Source organism: Lepisma saccharinum, chromosome 2 (assembly GCF_977018435.1).
Source record: "Lepisma saccharinum chromosome 2, izLepSacc3.1, whole genome shotgun sequence".
NCBI lineage: Eukaryota > Metazoa > Arthropoda > Insecta > Zygentoma > Lepismatidae > Lepisma > Lepisma saccharinum.
Window position 1 is genome coordinate 44,711,920 of NC_139230.1, and position 19,347 is coordinate 44,731,266.

The 19,347-nt window shown below is 34.2% G+C and overlaps 1 protein-coding gene across 3 annotated transcripts in view; it reads left to right on the plus strand.

Annotated features, from left to right (window-relative positions):
* The window catches only part of hook (hook microtubule tethering protein), a 96,811-nt gene extending 78,815 nt beyond the window's left edge, over positions 1 to 17,996 (plus strand). Inside the window, exons 12-17 of one of the 3 annotated variants that reach the window (XM_083117330.1) lie at positions 1,243 to 1,454; positions 4,636 to 4,841; positions 8,343 to 8,414; positions 9,644 to 9,765; positions 12,858 to 12,886; positions 17,612 to 17,996. In XM_083117330.1, the coding sequence (XP_082973456.1) occupies positions 1,243 to 1,454; positions 4,636 to 4,841; positions 8,343 to 8,414; positions 9,644 to 9,765; positions 12,858 to 12,870 (625 nt within the window). In that variant the 3' untranslated portion in view covers positions 12,871 to 12,886; positions 17,612 to 17,996. Of the gene's footprint in view, positions 1 to 1,242; positions 1,455 to 4,635; positions 4,842 to 8,342; positions 8,415 to 9,643; positions 9,766 to 12,857; positions 12,887 to 17,432 lie in introns of all 3 variants that reach the window. The other 2 variants (XM_083117329.1, XM_083117328.1) reach the window with 2 other exon arrangements.
* The last annotated feature ends 1,351 nt before the right edge of the window (positions 17,997 to 19,347 follow it).

The window sequence follows — 19,347 nt, forward strand, 5'->3', positions numbered from 1 at the left end:
GCCCTGACTCTCTCAATGCATTGTTGTGCCACAGAGATTGTTTTTATCAAAGTAATGCTCAGATAGACTAGTAAGGATTGGATGGTAAATGAGATCTGAATCACCTGGGACTCCTTGACTACAAATCAGCATTACAACTATGCCATTGAGGAGGCCCAACTTGGTTCAGTTTTTAGTAGGGAAGTGCATGTCTAATTACTGATGCTGAACCATTGTATTTTTCCCACTAGCATTTGAACACAGCTCTGCAATCTACTAGAGATGGTCAGAAAATCCATATAACTGATATCCAGATTTCAAATTATCCAATATCCTTTTTGAATGCAATGGGTAATCTGGGCATCTGAATATACAGATAATCTGAATATCTGAGTAATTTGGATAATCTGGATAAAACAGATTTGATTAAGGATTTGTGGAAAATACATACAGCGAAATACGAAAATGATGCATAAAGAATATGTGAATAGCCCGTAAAACAGATAAACAATAAAGCTGTCTGGGTAATGCACACATTCGGATATCCAGACATTTTGGATAATCCGGATAAAATTTTATCCCGATTTGGCCATCCCCACACTCTACACACACTTCCTCCCTCTGCATGCTGGTGTATGTCTTTTCGATATTGAAGAATACAGTCATTTCCATACTCATAATATATTTCCTGTAAATTGTGTTGTGAAAATCAAAAACCAAATTGCATTCTCTCTCTATAAATTCTTGGATAATTGTTTTGAAACTAAGGTGTCCTGGGTTTGATGCCCAGTGGAGCCACATAGTTGTTCAGTTCCCACTTTAAACTCTAGGTCCAGTCCCGATTAGCCTATCTGTGCATAAAGTGGACTTAAAATAAAACTCTCAACAAACATTTTCAAACAAGTATTTTTTTCTTTCCTCCAGGAGCTCGGTCACGCAAAACCAACAGTCCTATTAAATGTAATGAACCCTTTGAATATTTACTAGAGCTCCATTGCATACCCCCCACACAGCCATATCTTCATGGATTACTAGACTATCATCCCCACTCTATTTTGTGAATATTGACTAAAAACTTTTTGCATGCTCCTACTACGAGAGAAAATACCAAACTCATAACATTCCTCACAGAAACATTGATTTTACTAAAATTAGTACATAATTTTCTAACTTGTAACTGACAATGAATATCATGTGTTTTACTGTTTTTCTCTTAAATGTATATGTGCAACTACATCTGGATATGTATATTTCACTCTAAAGGTTAGCTAATCAAAGGATATTGGAACTTGAAAGTCAAGTAGAAGAATTACAAGAAAGATTGGGTGCAGGTGATAGGACTGCAGTTGGAACTGAAGGCTCAGGTGTAAGACAAAGACTGGCTGAACTCCAGGGCCAGGTTGGGGTTCTTCAAACTGAGAGAGACCGTAAAGCTACCCAGCTTGAAGAGAAGGAAGCTTCATTAGCAGATTATAGTGAGTATACTTACTTTCTATGCTATAACAGAAATTGTTCATCAACAATTCTAGTTTTGTTTTCCAGAAATTTGACACTTGTTTAAAATAAAAAAAGAAACTAGCTTCTCAATGTCCATATGTGTTTGTGAACAGGAAAAACTTAACACAGGCATCACATGTTTGAGGTAGATACTGCCAATCATCACTAAAATTCCAGCAGCTAACTGGTTCATTTGAAGATGTCTGTGGGGGATATGAGAAAAATCTAGGAGCTCCCATCTCATGATATTTTTCCTTCTATAAACTTTTAAACAAAGAACTTCTTGATGAATAATCTTTGGAAACTGGGCAACTTACTGCCAACGAAAACTGTGACCTGCTTGTTCTGTTTAGCTACAAATCCAGAATGATTTTCTGGCATCCCTGAAGCTCCATCTGTAAAATCAAACTAATTTTGATAAGGGAAGACTGTACTTTTGCAAAATGGCCTCCACTTCCTTGAAAATATCTTCTCCTCTTGTCATTTAGGAATAATGTCAAGTAGTTCCAACACATTGAGACAAGATTCACATCCACAAATGAATACTGCTGTGCTACCCCACAGACATACATATGTACAGTGCTTTTTACGGTCATTTGAGGTCTATGGCCTGCTTGACGTCTGGCCAGACAGCAACTCCCAGCAAATTGTGTGTAATATCTCCACTATGGAAACTGCTAGCTTCAAAATGACTTCAAGTTCTTAGAATTACCTGCATCCACAAATTTCTGGCATCTTTTCAGGAAATTTCCATTTACACGCAACAGTTCAGCTTCTGAAATTGCTTCAGTTTCTCATTTCCCTCATAGATAAAAATCACATACAGTGAGATCAGGGTACCGTAAGGGCCACAATCCTTTGGAAATGACCCTGTCTGAATTTTCTGAATGAAATCCAATTACTCTTGAGCTGTGTGGGAGGTGGTAGTGTCTTCTTGGAAAACCCCTGACTGACATTGAATGTCAGTTAGTTGTTCGAAGAATGTTGTGAATATGTCATCCCTGTATCTCTGTGCATTTATGGTATTTTCGTAAAATATGGGCCTTATAACTGTATACATTTACTGTGCACCAAACTCAGATTTTATGGTCATTCAAAAGAGTTTCATGTATAAAATCAGGTTTATCTGAGCTCCAATCCCTGTTATTCTGTGATGCAACATGGCCTCGTAAATGGAACCATGCTTCATCAGAGAAGAATATTAAACGTGGATCAATTACCCCACCATTAACATTCCCCAAAATCCAGTTACAGAATTTTACCCGACACTCATTATCGCATGGTAGCAGTTCCTGGACAGCAGTGACCTTGTTCAGTTTGTTTTAAAAATTTGGTAACTCCATGCTGTTTTTACGGAAATTTCTGTTTCGTGTGCAAGTCGTCGGGAGTTATTTTTGAGGAGTATGTTCTAATCTTTCTCCGACTTCATCCAATTTCTCCTTGGTCAGTACACACAGTTTCACCATTTGCTTCTTATTGAGAATAGATCCTATTTCCCTTGATTTGTTTACAAGGTTTTACATGCTATTTCTGTGTGGAACAGGCACACCTGGGAATTTTGTTGAATATCATCTACAAACATCTGTGCAAGAATTTGTAATTGCATACAAATCGTACATAAAAACTTTTTGTTGTAATCTGTGTATATGCGCCATTATTAAAACTATAGCAAAACACAAATAACAGTTGGAACACTAAATACTTAATAAACACTTTATGAAAAAATAGAAAATCACAAGAACACTTGTAACACACAAACACTTTAAAAATACAACTGAAATGAAGTTGCTAAGTTACTGAAATGGAAAGGGGGTTAAGAAATTCACAAGTTATATGCAAAGCCATGTGTTTCAGTTGCCGCTCTGGTGCTGCAAGCTGTTAGGAAATGAAACTGCCCTTTTATCATGTTTTGTTACCAAAGCTCTGCAAAATTTCCTAAAAACATGCCAGAAATGTGTGGATGCATGAAGACATTTCCAACATCCCCTGTGACAATTAACATGCTTATTTTGATTGTAATTGTAACTGTAATTTTGAGAACATGAAGTCATTTCGAAGCTTACAGTTTCCATAGTGGAGATATTACATGTGATTTGCCAGGCCAGCCAGCAATGGTGAAACGTACTGTACTTTCAATTATTTTGAATGAAAATGCAACCAAACCAGGAAATTTTGCTTTCAATTGTTTGTTGATGGGTCATCAATCTTCCCTGCAACTGTATTTCATGACAATGAAATGTTTCTGAATTTTTTTATGAAACCCTTTGAATTTTTTGCCAAAAGTTCTGCCACTACATAGCCAGCTTTCACTACTCTTTTCACTTGTGCCTTGTGTATGGTTGCAAACACATTTTGTTGTTTAGTGAGCCCAGTTTTAAGTCCCTTAATTTGCCTTCTTGTATTTTACCCTGAGATTGTTGTTGTAGTTGGGTCTGGTGCAGGTCACACCCAACTTGCAACAAATGCCAAAACTAATTGCTCAGAGCTCTAATCCAGGTCGTCCTAATCTAACCATATGTGCATTATTAGACCTAAGCAGGTTGTTAGGTTAGGAGAACAAGGTTTTAGAGCTCTTAGCATTTAGTTTTAGCTTTTGTTGCAAGCTGGGTGTGCCCCACACCAGACCCATTGTATTTTTGTTTTTATTGTTACTTTCCTGCAAATTTTAGCTAATCGCAAAAACTGGTTGTAGAGAATGAATTAAGCAATTGGAAATAAGTGGATGAGTTGTAAGCAATTTACACATTTTTATGCCATGTATTTTATGTGGCAAGATAAATCACAATGATGGTAAAAGTGAAACGGTAATTGAATCATATTTGAGAACATTGTCTTACATTGGATCTCTCTTTTAAATATACATGGAGTTATTTTGGAGTAGCTTCTTCATTTTGTGGGGGAAAAATCATGCAACTGGGTCCATGTGCAAGTAACACATCTATTGCTATCAATAATTTGATTTTTTTTTTTTTGTGATTATCATCTTAATTTATTTGTTGTCCATTCCTTCCTATTCCTCAGTGCTGACAAACACTACTTCCAATAAAGCTTGATAATGGTTCTTCACTGCAGTAATTGTCATCATCAGCTGAGTTGAATATTTGTTTTGTCAGAATTGTGTGGACATTTTAAATATTTTTGAATAATTAATTGTTTCAGAAATGAAAATTGAATCCTTACAAGTTGAGCTGAATACTAAGGAATCAGAAATTCAAGCAATGGAAGAAAGATACAAAAAGTATATTGAAAAAGCAAAGAGTGTCATCAAAACTTTGGATCCAAAACAGAATCCCAGTGCAGCTGCTGAAGTCACCGTCCTTAGGAACAAGCTCATAGAGAAAGAGAAGTATATTGAAACTCTCGAGGTAATTGTCTTTTACTTTCAAACTTAATATGTATGCAAAGATATAGTTTGTTATTCTCACTAATATTGTAGCTATGGCTTCTCCAAAACTATTGTCATTCTAGAAATGTGAGTTGACAAAAGATAATTCATACTACAGTCCTCTTCACTTATATTATACTCTGTATTCATTAAGAAGTATTAAATTGCACATTCATTAACATTGGAATGAAATTCTTCTTACTTTTACCTGTTTACAGAAATGTGGTAATGAATATATTTGTGCAACAGTAGTACTATTGTGGGAACATTTTAAAGACATTTGTTCAAGATTGTTAAAAAGAGTGGATTAAATTTTCAATAGTAATGTGATCATGTGATCTCTTGTAATTCACATTATATTAAGTTTTTCATGATATTGCCATGCCAACCAGCTGTATGTGTGCAGTTGGATACTACTACTACAAGGTCATTTTATGTAGACTGTCAGCTTGACAGAATTAATAGATTGAATTAAATCAAGCCATTACATCCTGAAAAGATGGAAATAAGCACTTAAAGGAATCAAGATATAACTAGTCAATTTATAAACAAATGAAAGCAATGCATGCAATGAAATAAGCAATTATGAAACTAAAAAATAACAGAGGAAATTTTCATATATTACTGACAAGTGACTTACTCTGATAGTTCATGTGGGGGGCTATGATAACCACATAGGCGTGCGCAGACCCTCTGATTAGGTGGTTGATGATAGTTCAGTTGGAGGGGGAAACTCATTTCATCTCACTGTTTTAATTTCATCGCATTATTTGATCGATGTCTGCGTGCGTGTGTGGGAGCACTCGTGTATGTATACATATATGTATATATGTAAACATATTATTTAAATACATTACATAATAATTCGCCCCATAACAAACCAACAGCAAAACTTATGTAAATTGTCTCTGAAATGTGCATGCTCCTTTTCCTCCAAACAATTGATAGATTGATTGAGTTGGTGTTTTAAGTCCACTTTATGCACAGTAAGGCTAATTGGGACTGCATCTACAGTTTAAAGTGGGATCCGAACCACTATGTGCCTCCTTGATTTCAAGGCGACGATGCTACCACTGTGCCATTGGGGAGGCCCCTTCTGAACAATTGTTCATGCATTTAAGACAAAACTGTTTAGCTGTGACAGTCCGAACTAGTTAGTTCTCTCTCTTATAATTTACAATGCATTACAGAAAACAATTAAATTGTAAGCAAAGCGAGCAAGAAAATTTTTTTAAACTGAAAACATTATTGATTTAATAGGGTGCAAAATATTTCATGGGGCACCATGGCATTTTCTTTTACATTTTTCTTATTTAGATGATCCTGTGTCCAGGACCAACTCCCTATAAAATTTGAAATTGATTGGTCATTTGCCCCTCTGTGCCCTTTGCAGATGCTCTTGGTAATCTGGAGGAAATGATGCAAAAGAGACGTTAAAATACCATCTTGAGTTTCCTTTTTTCCTGCTACTCTTAAATTCTGATAGTTTTGCTTCCTTTTACTTCAATGTTTGCCCCCCACCCCTTGCATTGATTTCCGTTCAAGGTTGGGGGGAGGGATCAATGCTCCCCTGTCCCCCTATGGTCACTCCACTGCAACACCTTCCCCGTAGTTGCTTTGAACTTTCATCGGATTAAAAATACTTCATTTTCTTTAAGAGTATAATATTGTTTAATAACGGCGATAAGATTCCTCTACACAAAATTTGTAGATAATAATAATAATAATGATGATAATAATAATAATAAATTGCCTTTATTGAGAGGGTGTGTTTCGGCCTTGCGGCCCATTCTTACAACAAACCCTTGTGAAATAGATATTACAATTGACACTTTACACTTCCTGAAAATCACTGTTGCAGTAAGAAAATAAAAATAAAACATTCATACTTATAATATAAATAATTAATGTACTGAAGGTACAGAGTTAAATCTAAAACCACAATTAGAATACATTTATTACAGAGCTAAAACTAAAACTGAAACCAATACCTCATTCCCATTCATTACAAAAAAGACAAAGCCAGGCACTATTGTTTGGACAGTAGATTCTTCTTTAGGTTTATTTTATGTGCATAATAATATAGGGGCATGGACGTCTGAAAGGAAGTGCAAGGATGGCCACACCTCCCCCTTAGAAAACTAATATCAAACTAAAAGTATATATTTCACAAGTATAATATGATTTCAGTCATAGTAATTTACATTAATTGTTATAATGGGGATGCAGGAATGTGATAATCTCAAATTCAAGTCATGTTTTTTTGAAGGGGGCAACACTATTATCGGGGTAATATGCCCCATGGAAAAATATCTTGCTTGTACCTCCGTGGAAAAAAATCTGCGGACATCCATGATTAGGGGGCAATAATCCCCCCCCCCCTGTATTCCGTAAATTCTAATTTTATTTGTAATTATTTTGCAATCAACATAACTTTTGTTATAACTAGACCTCGGATTTTAGGTTTTTAACCTATTTTTTCCTTTGCAGGTAAATAAGAAATAACAAGTTATATCAGCATTTCATTAAAAAATGAAACAACTGACAAAGTTTTATAGTGCCTAAAATAACCTATTTTGCTTTTTAGAACCTATTTTAGGTTTATGTGCCTAAATTAAACCTTTTTTTAGGTTTTTATATTTTTTTTAGGTTTTACTGGATTTTTGTATATCACAGAGGTATTTATTAGGTTTGGTGGCAAAATAATTCAATGACTGGCATGTTTAAAATATGTGTTCTGTCGATTTCCCTCCCTCCCAAGTATATGATGTTTATCAAAGCTTTAAACAAAACAAAAAAAAATGTCTGACGTCACTGTTACCTACAGACAGTGGCGGCAAAAGGGGACAGTTCTCCCCTACGATAGTTCTTCCCTATGACAGTTCTCCCCCTACTTTTTACCCCTGCACTATAGACTCTTAATGCTAAGCCTTGGCTACTGAGATAAAGTAAACTGTGCTTGCCCCCTCCCCCCTCCCAATTCTCAGTTTTGGCACCCAATCGTCTCTACTGCCTGCACAGTCCAAAGTGCAAACTTCTGATCTGTGTGGCCTTGCTCACTCTTGCATCAGTTTGGTTCTTTTGTGGCAGTCATGCCTTGCGAAGGAATGTTTCAGCATTCAAATGTGCACTACTGACTATGTTTCTGTTTGAAAGATAATTTTGAAGTGAAATTTTCTCTTATACGATTGTATCTAATCAGTATTTTTCAGGAATTTTGTACCAAATTCAGTCTTTTTGTAACCTATTTCATGATTTTTCGAGCCTAATTTAAGGTTTTAAGAACCTATTTTACGATTTTTAGGAACCTAAAAGCACACTTTTTAGAAACTAAAAATCCAAAGTCTAGTTATAACTTGAATATAATAAGGGAAAGGAAAATGTTTATATTCAAGGATTGTTTGTTTAAAGCATAATGACAAAAGTTCTAATAGCATATATTATTACACTACTCACAGAGTTTTCTATTTTTTATTTTCAGAAAGAGAGTGAGAAAGATAAAGCAATTCGAGATACAGAAGAGAAGCTAATGGTGTCGGCATTTTATAAATTTGTAAGTATAATAATATAGATAAACATATGTACTTAATTGGATCAGCTCAGATTCCCTCTTGTTCCCTAATTATTTCTGATTAGTAATTTTATCCTGGTAGTCATTTCTGTACTTCTTGCTGAAAGTCATTATTACTCAGTTACTCAAATGTAAGTCTCTCATTCAGCATTTTCAAATTCCAATGTTTACAAGTCCACACTGTGTGTACAGATGTTAATTTAAAGTCTTTTGAAGAATCCGCATTCTGTAAATTTATGGCTCTATGGGGAATCTAATGCAAGAACTGTTCATTATATGATAATTGTCTCGTGTACAAGACCATTAAAGATGCTGTACAACTTTCATATGAAAGGGTGTGCTCTTTTCACTGTTTGAAAGACTGCAATGCAGATAATTATTCTAGGTGCATCTATATACAGTGAAATGTTGATTTTACATTCCCAAACATCACAGGTTATACATTTTATCTTTCTGGTTCCAATGAAGAAATATATGTCACAGAATTTTTCCAGATTATTCACCCCCTCGCCCCCCCCCCCCACACACACACACAAAAAAAACAACCTTATAATCGAAGTCCGATGTCCCGCACCTTGGCCACATGTCTAGGGCATCATGCTTTGAGCTCCGGCTATGGGACATGCCCAGGTTTGAGTCTCCTGGGAAGCATAGCAACTTTTCTCCTGAGATTTCTGCCAGTGTATGGGACCAGTGGTCATCCATCCACCATCATGAGGAAATTCAGCAGCTACAAATGAGTAGCGTAACCCAGTCATGGAAACTGACAACTATGATGAGGGGTTCATCATGCAGACCACACATCACCCCATAACTGGTTGGATGATTGCCCACCTCTGCTGAGTCATGCGAGAGTGAGGCTGGTAGTCAGTAGGTAGGCCTTGGCCCTCAAGGGCTGTTGTGGCAAAGTTCCACTGTACTGTTTCATCCTAATTTAAAGGTACCAAATGAAAATCGAATACATTATACAGCATTGGAGTAAGGTTTAACTCTGTGTAATGCTTCTAGTCACATGTTTATAAATTAGATTACACCATTGTATCTTATTATTAAAAGTATTAAGCATTTTGACACAAAATTGACAATTTTGAAATTCTGAATGTCAGATTTGAATGATATAAAATATTTTAAACTTTTATTTAACAGAAGCTTGTGAAAAAAAATATTTTACTTGCAATAAAAAGAAAGACTGACATATCTTTCTTTGTTAGGGATTGCAACTGCATCGGCAAGCTGTGGAACAACGTCTTGCACAGTTGAGCACTGGTCAATCCTTTCTTTCTCGACAACGTCAAGCTACAAGCAGAAGGACAGGAGGTGGATACAATTCCAGGTAAGACATTAGAAACCACTAACAAATGCTAAGAGAGAAACAGCAAAACAACAAGGAAAGACTTCTTAGAATTTGTGGAAGGAAAGGTATCTTTGCATTAATTACTTTGGAGGAAGCACACAATTAATGAAAGTAAAAATTATAATCCTTTTAAAATACAGATTTGTGTTTGTAAAAGACTTGTACTCATATTTTTCTGACATATTAGATATAATATGCAACTGCATAGTCAGTGTAACCCCCAGCATTCATTGTATTTGATAGATGTTGGCAACAGTTGATAATTACAAGTCTTACACTTTCATGCAATTTAATGGAAGAGATCACAACATGTGATAAATAATATTCAAATGATTTATCCAAGTTGGATATTAGGTAAGAATTTTTCATGTGAAGAAATTGAAACAACTGAGTCATGTAAGCTTCACAGGACTCTAAAAGCACCTTCTGAAGGCAGAAAGAGGCTTCTGCGATGCCGTTTACCTTAAAAATTTGTGCCTGATAATTATTGGTAATCAGATTTGATATATTCATCAGATCATACATTAATCTGTAGTTTTTAGTCTCAATGTAGTATACTTGGAAAAAAATCAAACAAATTTGAACATTTTATTTAAAAGACAATTTCCACACAATTACTCTTAGGAATGAATACATACTTGCTGGTGAGGGGATTTTCATTTTTCATCTGGTTTCGTAGAAACCACTCATTTCTCTTACTTTTTCTCTGATAGCTAGAGGCATGCAAATTTCGTTTTTGACGAAAACACAAAATATGAAATAACATGCTGTAATGTTCATTTTTCATGTTTCTGAAAGGTGTGAGGTGCATTTTTCTACCCTGTTTTGTCACGAAATAATGCGAAATGAACTGCAAAATGCGAAATATACTCTTAAACACAAAATTTACTGTTTATATACAGACAAGACACTTTCTGAAGTCTGAAGTATCCTGTGAGTTATGCAATTCACGGAAAATTGAATAATTCTGCTGTAAATATTTGAGAAGCAAAAATGGACCCCTAAACACAGGAATAAACTACATAAATGTGCTAATAGAAGGGATACGTTTATTTTGTGGAATAAGTGCAGTTTTAAATCAGATTTAGGATTATATTCACAATTTTAAAACCAAAATGTCATTTTATATAGCACTTTTGATGTGATTATTCACCGCTATAACACCGAAATTTTATTTTATTTACCACTTTTAAACCCGAAATCGACTCTGTTTTTGTACCAAAATTTTGCTTTTTTATTTACCAAAAAGTGTTGCGTCGGTACATAAACAGTAAATTTCGTGTTTAAGAGTCTATTTTCATGCAGCTCATTTCGCATCATTTTGTGACAAACAGGGTAGGAAAATGCACCTCAAATCTTTCAGAAACATGAAAAATTAACATTAGAATGTGTTATTTCACATTTCGTGTTTTCATCAAAAATGAAATATGCATTCCTCTACTGATAAGAAAACCTGCATGGGTATGGTGGCACCTGTTATCTTCATGGAAATTTTGAACAACAAGAACAGCATTCTATTGAGCAAGCACAGTTAAAAACATACAACTGAAGTATTTTTCCTTGTTGGGACTGAAATCATTGAACATGTAACTCAAAAAATCGTATAACAAATAAAATAGTACACAAGTTATGGAAATTGGCAGGGACCACCAGAAAAAATGTACTAATGAGAAAAACTTACTATTACGAAATGTATAACTGCGATTTCACTCAAATAGAATGTAATGTCCTCAAAAATGATTTCAAACATAGGATACTGACATGAACAGATGTAGGTAGGCCATCTGACCTACAAATTTAAATACTAGTTTAAAAACACCTTAAGGTAAAGTTTTATGTATATTTGGCAGAAAACTGGGTTGAAATAAAAATGCATGTTTTTTTTTGGGGGGGGGGACAAGGAAAAATTGACTCCATTAATGAGATATAGCGATTAGAAAATTAGATTGTTTAACCTTCAGTGGTTGGCTACTTGTGATGCTGGCTAGCTTCTCGGGATGGGAGATATTCAAGTGTACTTTTTTCAAAGGTGCAATGCTGCACAAAAAAGGAGAAGGTGGGGGGGGGGGAGTAGAGCAAATTGTCATAGAGGATGATTTTTTTTCCTTTGCGAAATGGCAGGACTTCTCAGTGCTGGTGCAATTTAAGAGCCATTATTTTGAAATTCGAACAAAAAAGGGATTTTTGGATAGTTGCATTTTTGATGGGCTTTATTTTTTTATATGTTGAAGTAGGTCATGGAAAATGAATATTGTGCCATTTTGAGACCTTGAAAATTTTTTCCCTCCCCTGTAGAAAATGTCAAAGTTCAAGGTCAGACCGCCCATTTTGCATGAAAAGTGAAACATGGGTAACTTCGGAGTGCTGGTATCTTTGGAAATCAACAACATCCCAAACTTTTGTTTTGATATACTGTTAATATAAGACTGGTTGCGTATATACATTCAATTGTTTTGATGGGACATTGTTGGTTTTTTTCCATTGGTATGCAGCAACAAAGAGGGTCCAAAATGCAGTTTTTTCCTGTTTTCGGCCCTTAATATCTTGGTTAAGCAACAGTACCCCAAAGATTTTCTTTGTGGAAGCTAATGTATTCGTAAGCCACACAGAAGACATTTCTGTGCATATAATGTTGAATTATTCCAGAAAGGAGAACATAAACATTAAATACATCATTATTTTTGACATACCATGTGGTAATTTTTTCTTTTCATTTTGTGATCTGTATCATCAGAGTTTGGCCACTAATAATAATTTTATTCACAACAGTAATTTGATTTGAATGCTTTTTATCTAGAGTAATGGATAATTATCTGAAATGAAGGTTGGCGAAGATTACGTAAAATAAAAATAGTTCTCCTTGTTATTAGATAGCATATTTGAAGAATAAGACAATACCTTTTACATTGTAGTTACTAAGTAAGCAATTAAGTTATTGACATGCATTAGTACTTTTTGATTTAATTGGTAGTGCTAGTGTTGAAAATCAATTTTGACAGAATTCAACAATTTCATCTTGTCTTGATAGTAAGACTAGCTCATAACATTCTGATCTTTCAATGTACATGTAGCTCTCTCATCTGATGGAAAGGTATAAGAGGTAGGATATGGATTAAACACTGCACATTACAGTTTCACTGTAGGAAAGCTTATGTCACAATTCACTCTTTATGATTTTTCTATGATACCACTGATTCAGCATTTTCAGTAATAATATTGTGGTACAAATTAGTGAAAAATGTAAAAAGAAAAAAAATAGTTACATGTGGTTTCTTCTCATTATTTATAATATTCCAGATCTGTTATCAGATCCTTCATCAGTGGAATTTACAGGAATGAAAAATACAGGTTGTTTCATAATGTTTTTTGGGGTTTCATTGCGGTAAGTGCACACTCTTCTTGTAATAAATTTACCTAACCCTGAAGAATATTATCAAATACCCTGTATGTTGGAATGTACAAAAGAGCATGTAAAGATGCCCCTGCTGGTGAAGCAACTGTTGTGAAAGTGCATTGTCCTTGGCCTCCTGAATTCAACCATTTGTCACACTACATAAACAATGTGCAAATAGACAAAAAATTGTCCATGAGACAAGGCATGGACATGTTCTTAAAAGATCTTTCTAATCCTGTTTTTAACAATTTAAATTGCCTCATGAAGGATCCTCTAACAGATTCAAGACATTCGAAATAATAAAGAGAAACCACATGTAAGTATGACACATACATGTATATATTTGTTACAATTAGAAACAATTGTTGCATTTATGCAACATCCAGTAAATTATGTACAAAATCACCTTCTTGCATTAGTAAACAAATCATTATTTTCAATGGCATCAAAAACTTACTAAATGCTGTAAATATGCCGCAAATAGGTTAGATATGAAAATTGGTTTGCAACGTGCCAAAAACTACTTCTATGCATGATAAAGTGTTACCTTGATGTAACAATAAATTTGCCTTCACTTTAAAAATATTCTTGTTTTATCTGGTTTCATAGGTGTGCACTTACTAAATTAAATCATCTCTAATTATTAAAGAGAAATGAAATTTTGTGTGACACTGAAGGGAAGGTTGCAAACACATGTATTGTCTCATGTTATCATGGATTATTGTTGACTTTCAGCTATCTAATTCATAATGCTTTGGTGAATGTCATCATATATAACAGCTCTCTGTAAGAGATAGCATTGTCATCATTTGTTAGGGCTGGACCAATATGAAATTTTTGCCGATAACATAATTACATCAACATAACATTTAGTGATAACTGATACTTTACCAATCTGATAAATTACAAATGTTCCATGAAGAGCATGCATTGTTTATTCATTTTAATTAATGTAATAGCCAAGGGATGTTATTGGATTTTGCCTTAGAAAACAAACTCCATATCTTTAAATTTGCTTTACAAAACCAGAATATCTGTATAGCCACAACAGTAATAACAAAATGCCAGAATTTTGCAATGATTTCAAGCCTACTTTTAGAAATGACAGCAGTAAAATTATTGGTACACACTGATATATGTATATTGGCCAATACTGATAAAGTAGTGATTAATCTGTCCCATCTCTAAAATATGTGCTAAAGCTATGCTATTTTTTTGTGAATTCTAATCTTAAGTAAATTTAATATTAAAAAAGTTGAATCAAATTAAATTAAAATGGTTCAGACCAACCAGAGACCAGATGATAATGGCATTTTTATGATATTTTTTTTTAAAACTGAGTAAAAATAATGTATACTGTAAAATTTGAAACAGTAATATTTGAAAAGGCACAATTTTGATTGCTACGCCAATAGGCTAGTACAGAAAATTCTAGATACAGAAGCAGGACATATTGTTTTCATTATATGTGCCAGTAGTGCAAACAAGATTGTTTACTAAAATTACTCTACAGTAGTGATTGAGAATGTCTCAATTTTCTGGATTTGTGGTCAGTCTTGCTGTTATTTATGCAATTTGGAAACTTTACAATTCACATCAAATGGATTGCTCACCATACTCAGTGATGGAGACCCCATAGCACCAGTCTATTAGTACAGTGGGATCTACGAGTATTACCATGCAAATTGTCCACGACTATTTTCATTAATTTTTCTCTTACATCCTGTGTGTTTTTAAGCGATGGATTTTTGTGTGTGCTGGTGCAGAAGTTGTCAACAGCTTGTTTTGAGTTTTCTTTTAATTTGTGAAGCTCTTATTTGGTCAAATAAAGTGCATGGACATTGTGAAAGGGAAAGGGGAAACATTTGTTACTTTATCAACTACTCACGTTTTGAGAAGTGCTAAACACGGTGAAATATTTATAAATATGAAACTCATATTTATAATTACTATGCATCTATTTATTTGACATTTTATTATTTTTGATGATAGAATACATCAAAATTATTAGAATACAAAATTCATAGTTTTGCAAGTACATGTTTGATGTGTAGCATCTATATTATAAGTAATTTCTTATTCATAGTACTCTGCTTTGTGGTAGGTTTAAGTATAGAAGAAACATATAGACTTGTTTGGGATTTTTTTGTTGCTTACAATGAAGTCTGTTTAATGTTGATTAAATATGAAATTAGTTTTTAGAAACTTTCCACCAAAAAGTTGAAAAAATATAAATATAGGATAAAAACTAGAAGAATTGAAGCCTCTAGCAATATTTTTTTAACTCTTATCATTATTATATAATAGTTGTTTTTCATGTATGCATGTGTGTGTGTGTGTGTGTGTAACTCAGTGTAGAAAGTAAATCTAGGTATTGTATGAAATAGTCATAGAAGAACTCTAAAATACAGTTGTACAATTAACCCAGCTAAATAGTTACAGAAGAACTCCAAAATACAGTTGTGCTAACCCAGTTAGTAAAAACACAATGTAGAATTAAAAGAAAAACATTAATATTAGCACAGAAATTGACATTAGTATTCATATAGTTTGCTTACATTACAGAGAGTTAATGCAAATCTAACAGTTCAAAATTGGCATAAAATTAATTTCAGAATAACTTCTCTGTGCATTAGTATCCCAGTTTCAGTGTTTCTTGTTGCTGAAAACAGTCTCGGAGAGCACATTCTGACATTCCTTCAGTCATAAGAAAGATCCAAAGACAAGAATATTGTGTACAGCTGTCATTGTTGAAGAGAAACTACTTCTCTAATGGCTGCAACTCAGGATAGTGCTGAGTGTTCTGGAGCAAATGTTGCACATTTTAAGTAGAAGTTTTAGTTTAGGATAAGTTCACTATACAGTATCCTTGATTTTTGTGTTTTTAATATTTTACATAAATTTTCTGCCACCCTTGTCTAATTGCAATGATGAGAGCAAATGATCAGATGTGAGTGATTCATGAAGGGGCAGTCACAAAGGAACATCCGTGGCCAAGCTAGGATTCAAACCAATAACCTTTGGTGGCAAAGTTGTAAGTGAACCACACAGTATGCTCGAGGCAGCTTGTATGTGTTGACTTTCAATGATGACATTACAACCCAGAAGTGCCTGTGACTAGTATCCTTGGGAAACGCGTGGTGCATAGGTGGCAGAATTGCATGTCACATTTCACTTATGGTATACAAAATGCATAATATTACATAGATATAGCCAAATGGTTGGTGCTCTCACCTTTGGTGCAAGTGGTCATGGTGTATTGATTCCTGGTGGGAACCCCCAAAATTTTGGCATTGACTCCACATCATCAGGACAATTGGGGAGCTACTTGAAAAGTAGAAGTAGTAGTAGTGGGGTTTTTGGAAGAAAAAAAAAAAAACATTGGCAGGCCCTGACCCTTTGAGTTTAATTCTGGGCATCCTTACCATTCATTCTCATTGTTGATATTAATTGAAAGAGTTAAGAAAATCAACATTAAATAACAAAAGTAAAATCAAAACAAACTTTTATATTCCAAATCAAATGGAATGTCCACCATACTCAATGAAGACTCCCGTAGCACTTGTGTATAAGTATGCATTCATTTTATGCTGTCAGTCTTGGATCAAGGGTTCACATCACAGTTCCTGCCAATATCAGGACAGAATAAATTATGAATTGAAGTTTTCCTAGCTGTGAATATTGAATAGGTTCTCATGTGTTAACGACCAGGGATCTTGTCCAAAACTTACGTGAGAGAATCTTTTCACATGAATGAATTAATCGAAGTATTTATTTTGCAATGCTTCATTGATTTTAGTTACATTTTATTGCAATGTTAGTAACATTTTAGTAACAAGAAAGATATAATTTTTCTTATTGTTTCAATCTGTAATATTTTCTGTAACTAATCCTGGCAAGCATCTATTACAAGAACAGTATTTTGATGTTTATTTCACAAAATGTGGCATGGCATGCATGTCCATTGTACTTAATAAATTAAATCCTTTGTGTATCATTATATTTTGAACCCAAGGTTGTATGTGTCAGTAGTGAGCATGGCATGGCAGATGGCATGATGGTTGTAGAGGTATGCCTAAAATATTTAGAAATACCTGAAAAAAGATTCTTAAGTTGAATTAAATTCTTTTATTTTCCTTATTTCTGTAACTGAATGCATATGCCTAATAACATGTAGGATAGCATGATCTACTCATTTTTATTTGTTTTGTGGCAACTTTTTTATTTGTTTTGCATTGGCTTTTCTTTTCAGTGAAATCTACAATGAATACTAATCTGTGAAATGAACCCATCCTGACCCATTTTACACTGATGCTTGGGCAAATCAAGATAAACACACACAGGGTAACTTCTAACTTTGTGTCACTCTCATTGCTTTATTGTGACATAAAATGCAAAGGTTTTTCTTCCTCTCTTTTTATCTATCTCTAGGCTTTCACAGCAACGGAAAGCACAGCAGTTTGAAGACATGAAGGTGATATGAATTGGAAACAACAGGATATATTCTTTGTGATCTTTATTGCTCCGAATACCTCCAGATCATAGTAATGATCATAAGAGCTTTGAAGTGCCACATACATATATGTGCACATATACATTTCAACTGAAGAATGTTTAAATAGTATGTTTATGTTATTTGTTTATTTTCTATATACATGTTTGAAACTTTATTCTTTTTTTAATAAACAAAATTTGGTTAATTGTAGATCTTTCTGTGATGCTCTGTTTGAAAATTTCAACTGGAATGAGTGGAAATTTACTTTGTATTAGGTATAACAATGAATTATTTTAATAGTTGAATTCCAGTAATGCATAAGGGTTGCCCAAATGAAACTAAGACTTTTGTCATAGCTTAACTATGCAGAGCTTTGTGTTTGCTCTGGTAGGTGGCATTGTATGCATGCCTGGTATGGTCTGATGGTGCAGTGTGTTGTTTACATGTGCAGAAGCACATTCACAACATGGATTCGTCCAAACGGGCCCAGCGAGCAGTTATTCAATTTCCTTTCCACTGGGAAGTCCTCGACCATCCTCCCTACAGCCATGATCTCTCACCCTGCGACTACCACATCTTCGGGCCACTAAAAAAACATCTGAAGGGCTGCCGGATTTCCAATGATTCTGAGGTTCGTGACGCCATTGAAGATTGGTTCCACAGTCAACCATGGACGTTCTTCGCTCAGGGTATCCATACACTTGTGAAGTGGTGGGACACTTGTTTGAACAGACTATGTGCGGAGGATATGCTACCCATGGATCACTTTTACTTCCTGTATGTTCATATATTCCAACCAATAAATCATTACAGAAAAAGAAAACCAAGAGTCTCACTTTCATTTGGGCAACCCTTATATAAAATTTTAAGGGATTATTTTATGCTAGTTCAATCAAGTTTGTGCACAGATTACTCAGGTTAAGTAAATTTACCTCACCTACGCGTGAGTAAAATATGAAAACTGTTATCACTAACAATGAAACTTAAAAGGCAGATAGTTTTCCTCCATAGTCTTGCAGTAAAATTAACCAAGAACACTGTTGAAACAACAATGTTTACAGAATTGTTGCAAATTATCAGTTAAAAATGAGTAGTGATTAGAACAAAAAGTAAAATTTGAATTTATTCCAATTTATAGAAATCGTTCATTCTGTTGTTCTTGATGTGTGTGTGAGCTAAATTATAATGTGTGCATGAAATGTTTTTCTTTTCTACTCAATTTTGTTTTCCAAATAAGTCATTGTTTGGATTCACAGTGAATATAGTCCTCAATTTACTTTATTCTTTGAAGCCATGCAAAAAACCAATTATATTACATAAAGACATAAAAAAATTTAGCAATATTTCAAACAATAAAAAATGAAAACCAGTGAACTTTGATTGTGTATTTGAACCAATACCAGTGCTGATACTCTTACCAATTCCCACCGATGCTTAAAAATTTTCATTTTTCATAATTTCCAATATATTTAGATTCCGTAAAAGCCTCACAAAGCAAGATGCTCAGATTCCAGAAAGTATTGGCCGGCATCTGTGATTAAATTCCAACCAATACCAGTTTATATAAGACACTATGAATGCAAAGCAGGGTCTCCACTATACTAAATGTATAATGAAAGATTCTACCATCATTATAAGAAATAATTTTGGAACATCATCAAAGTTAGAAGTT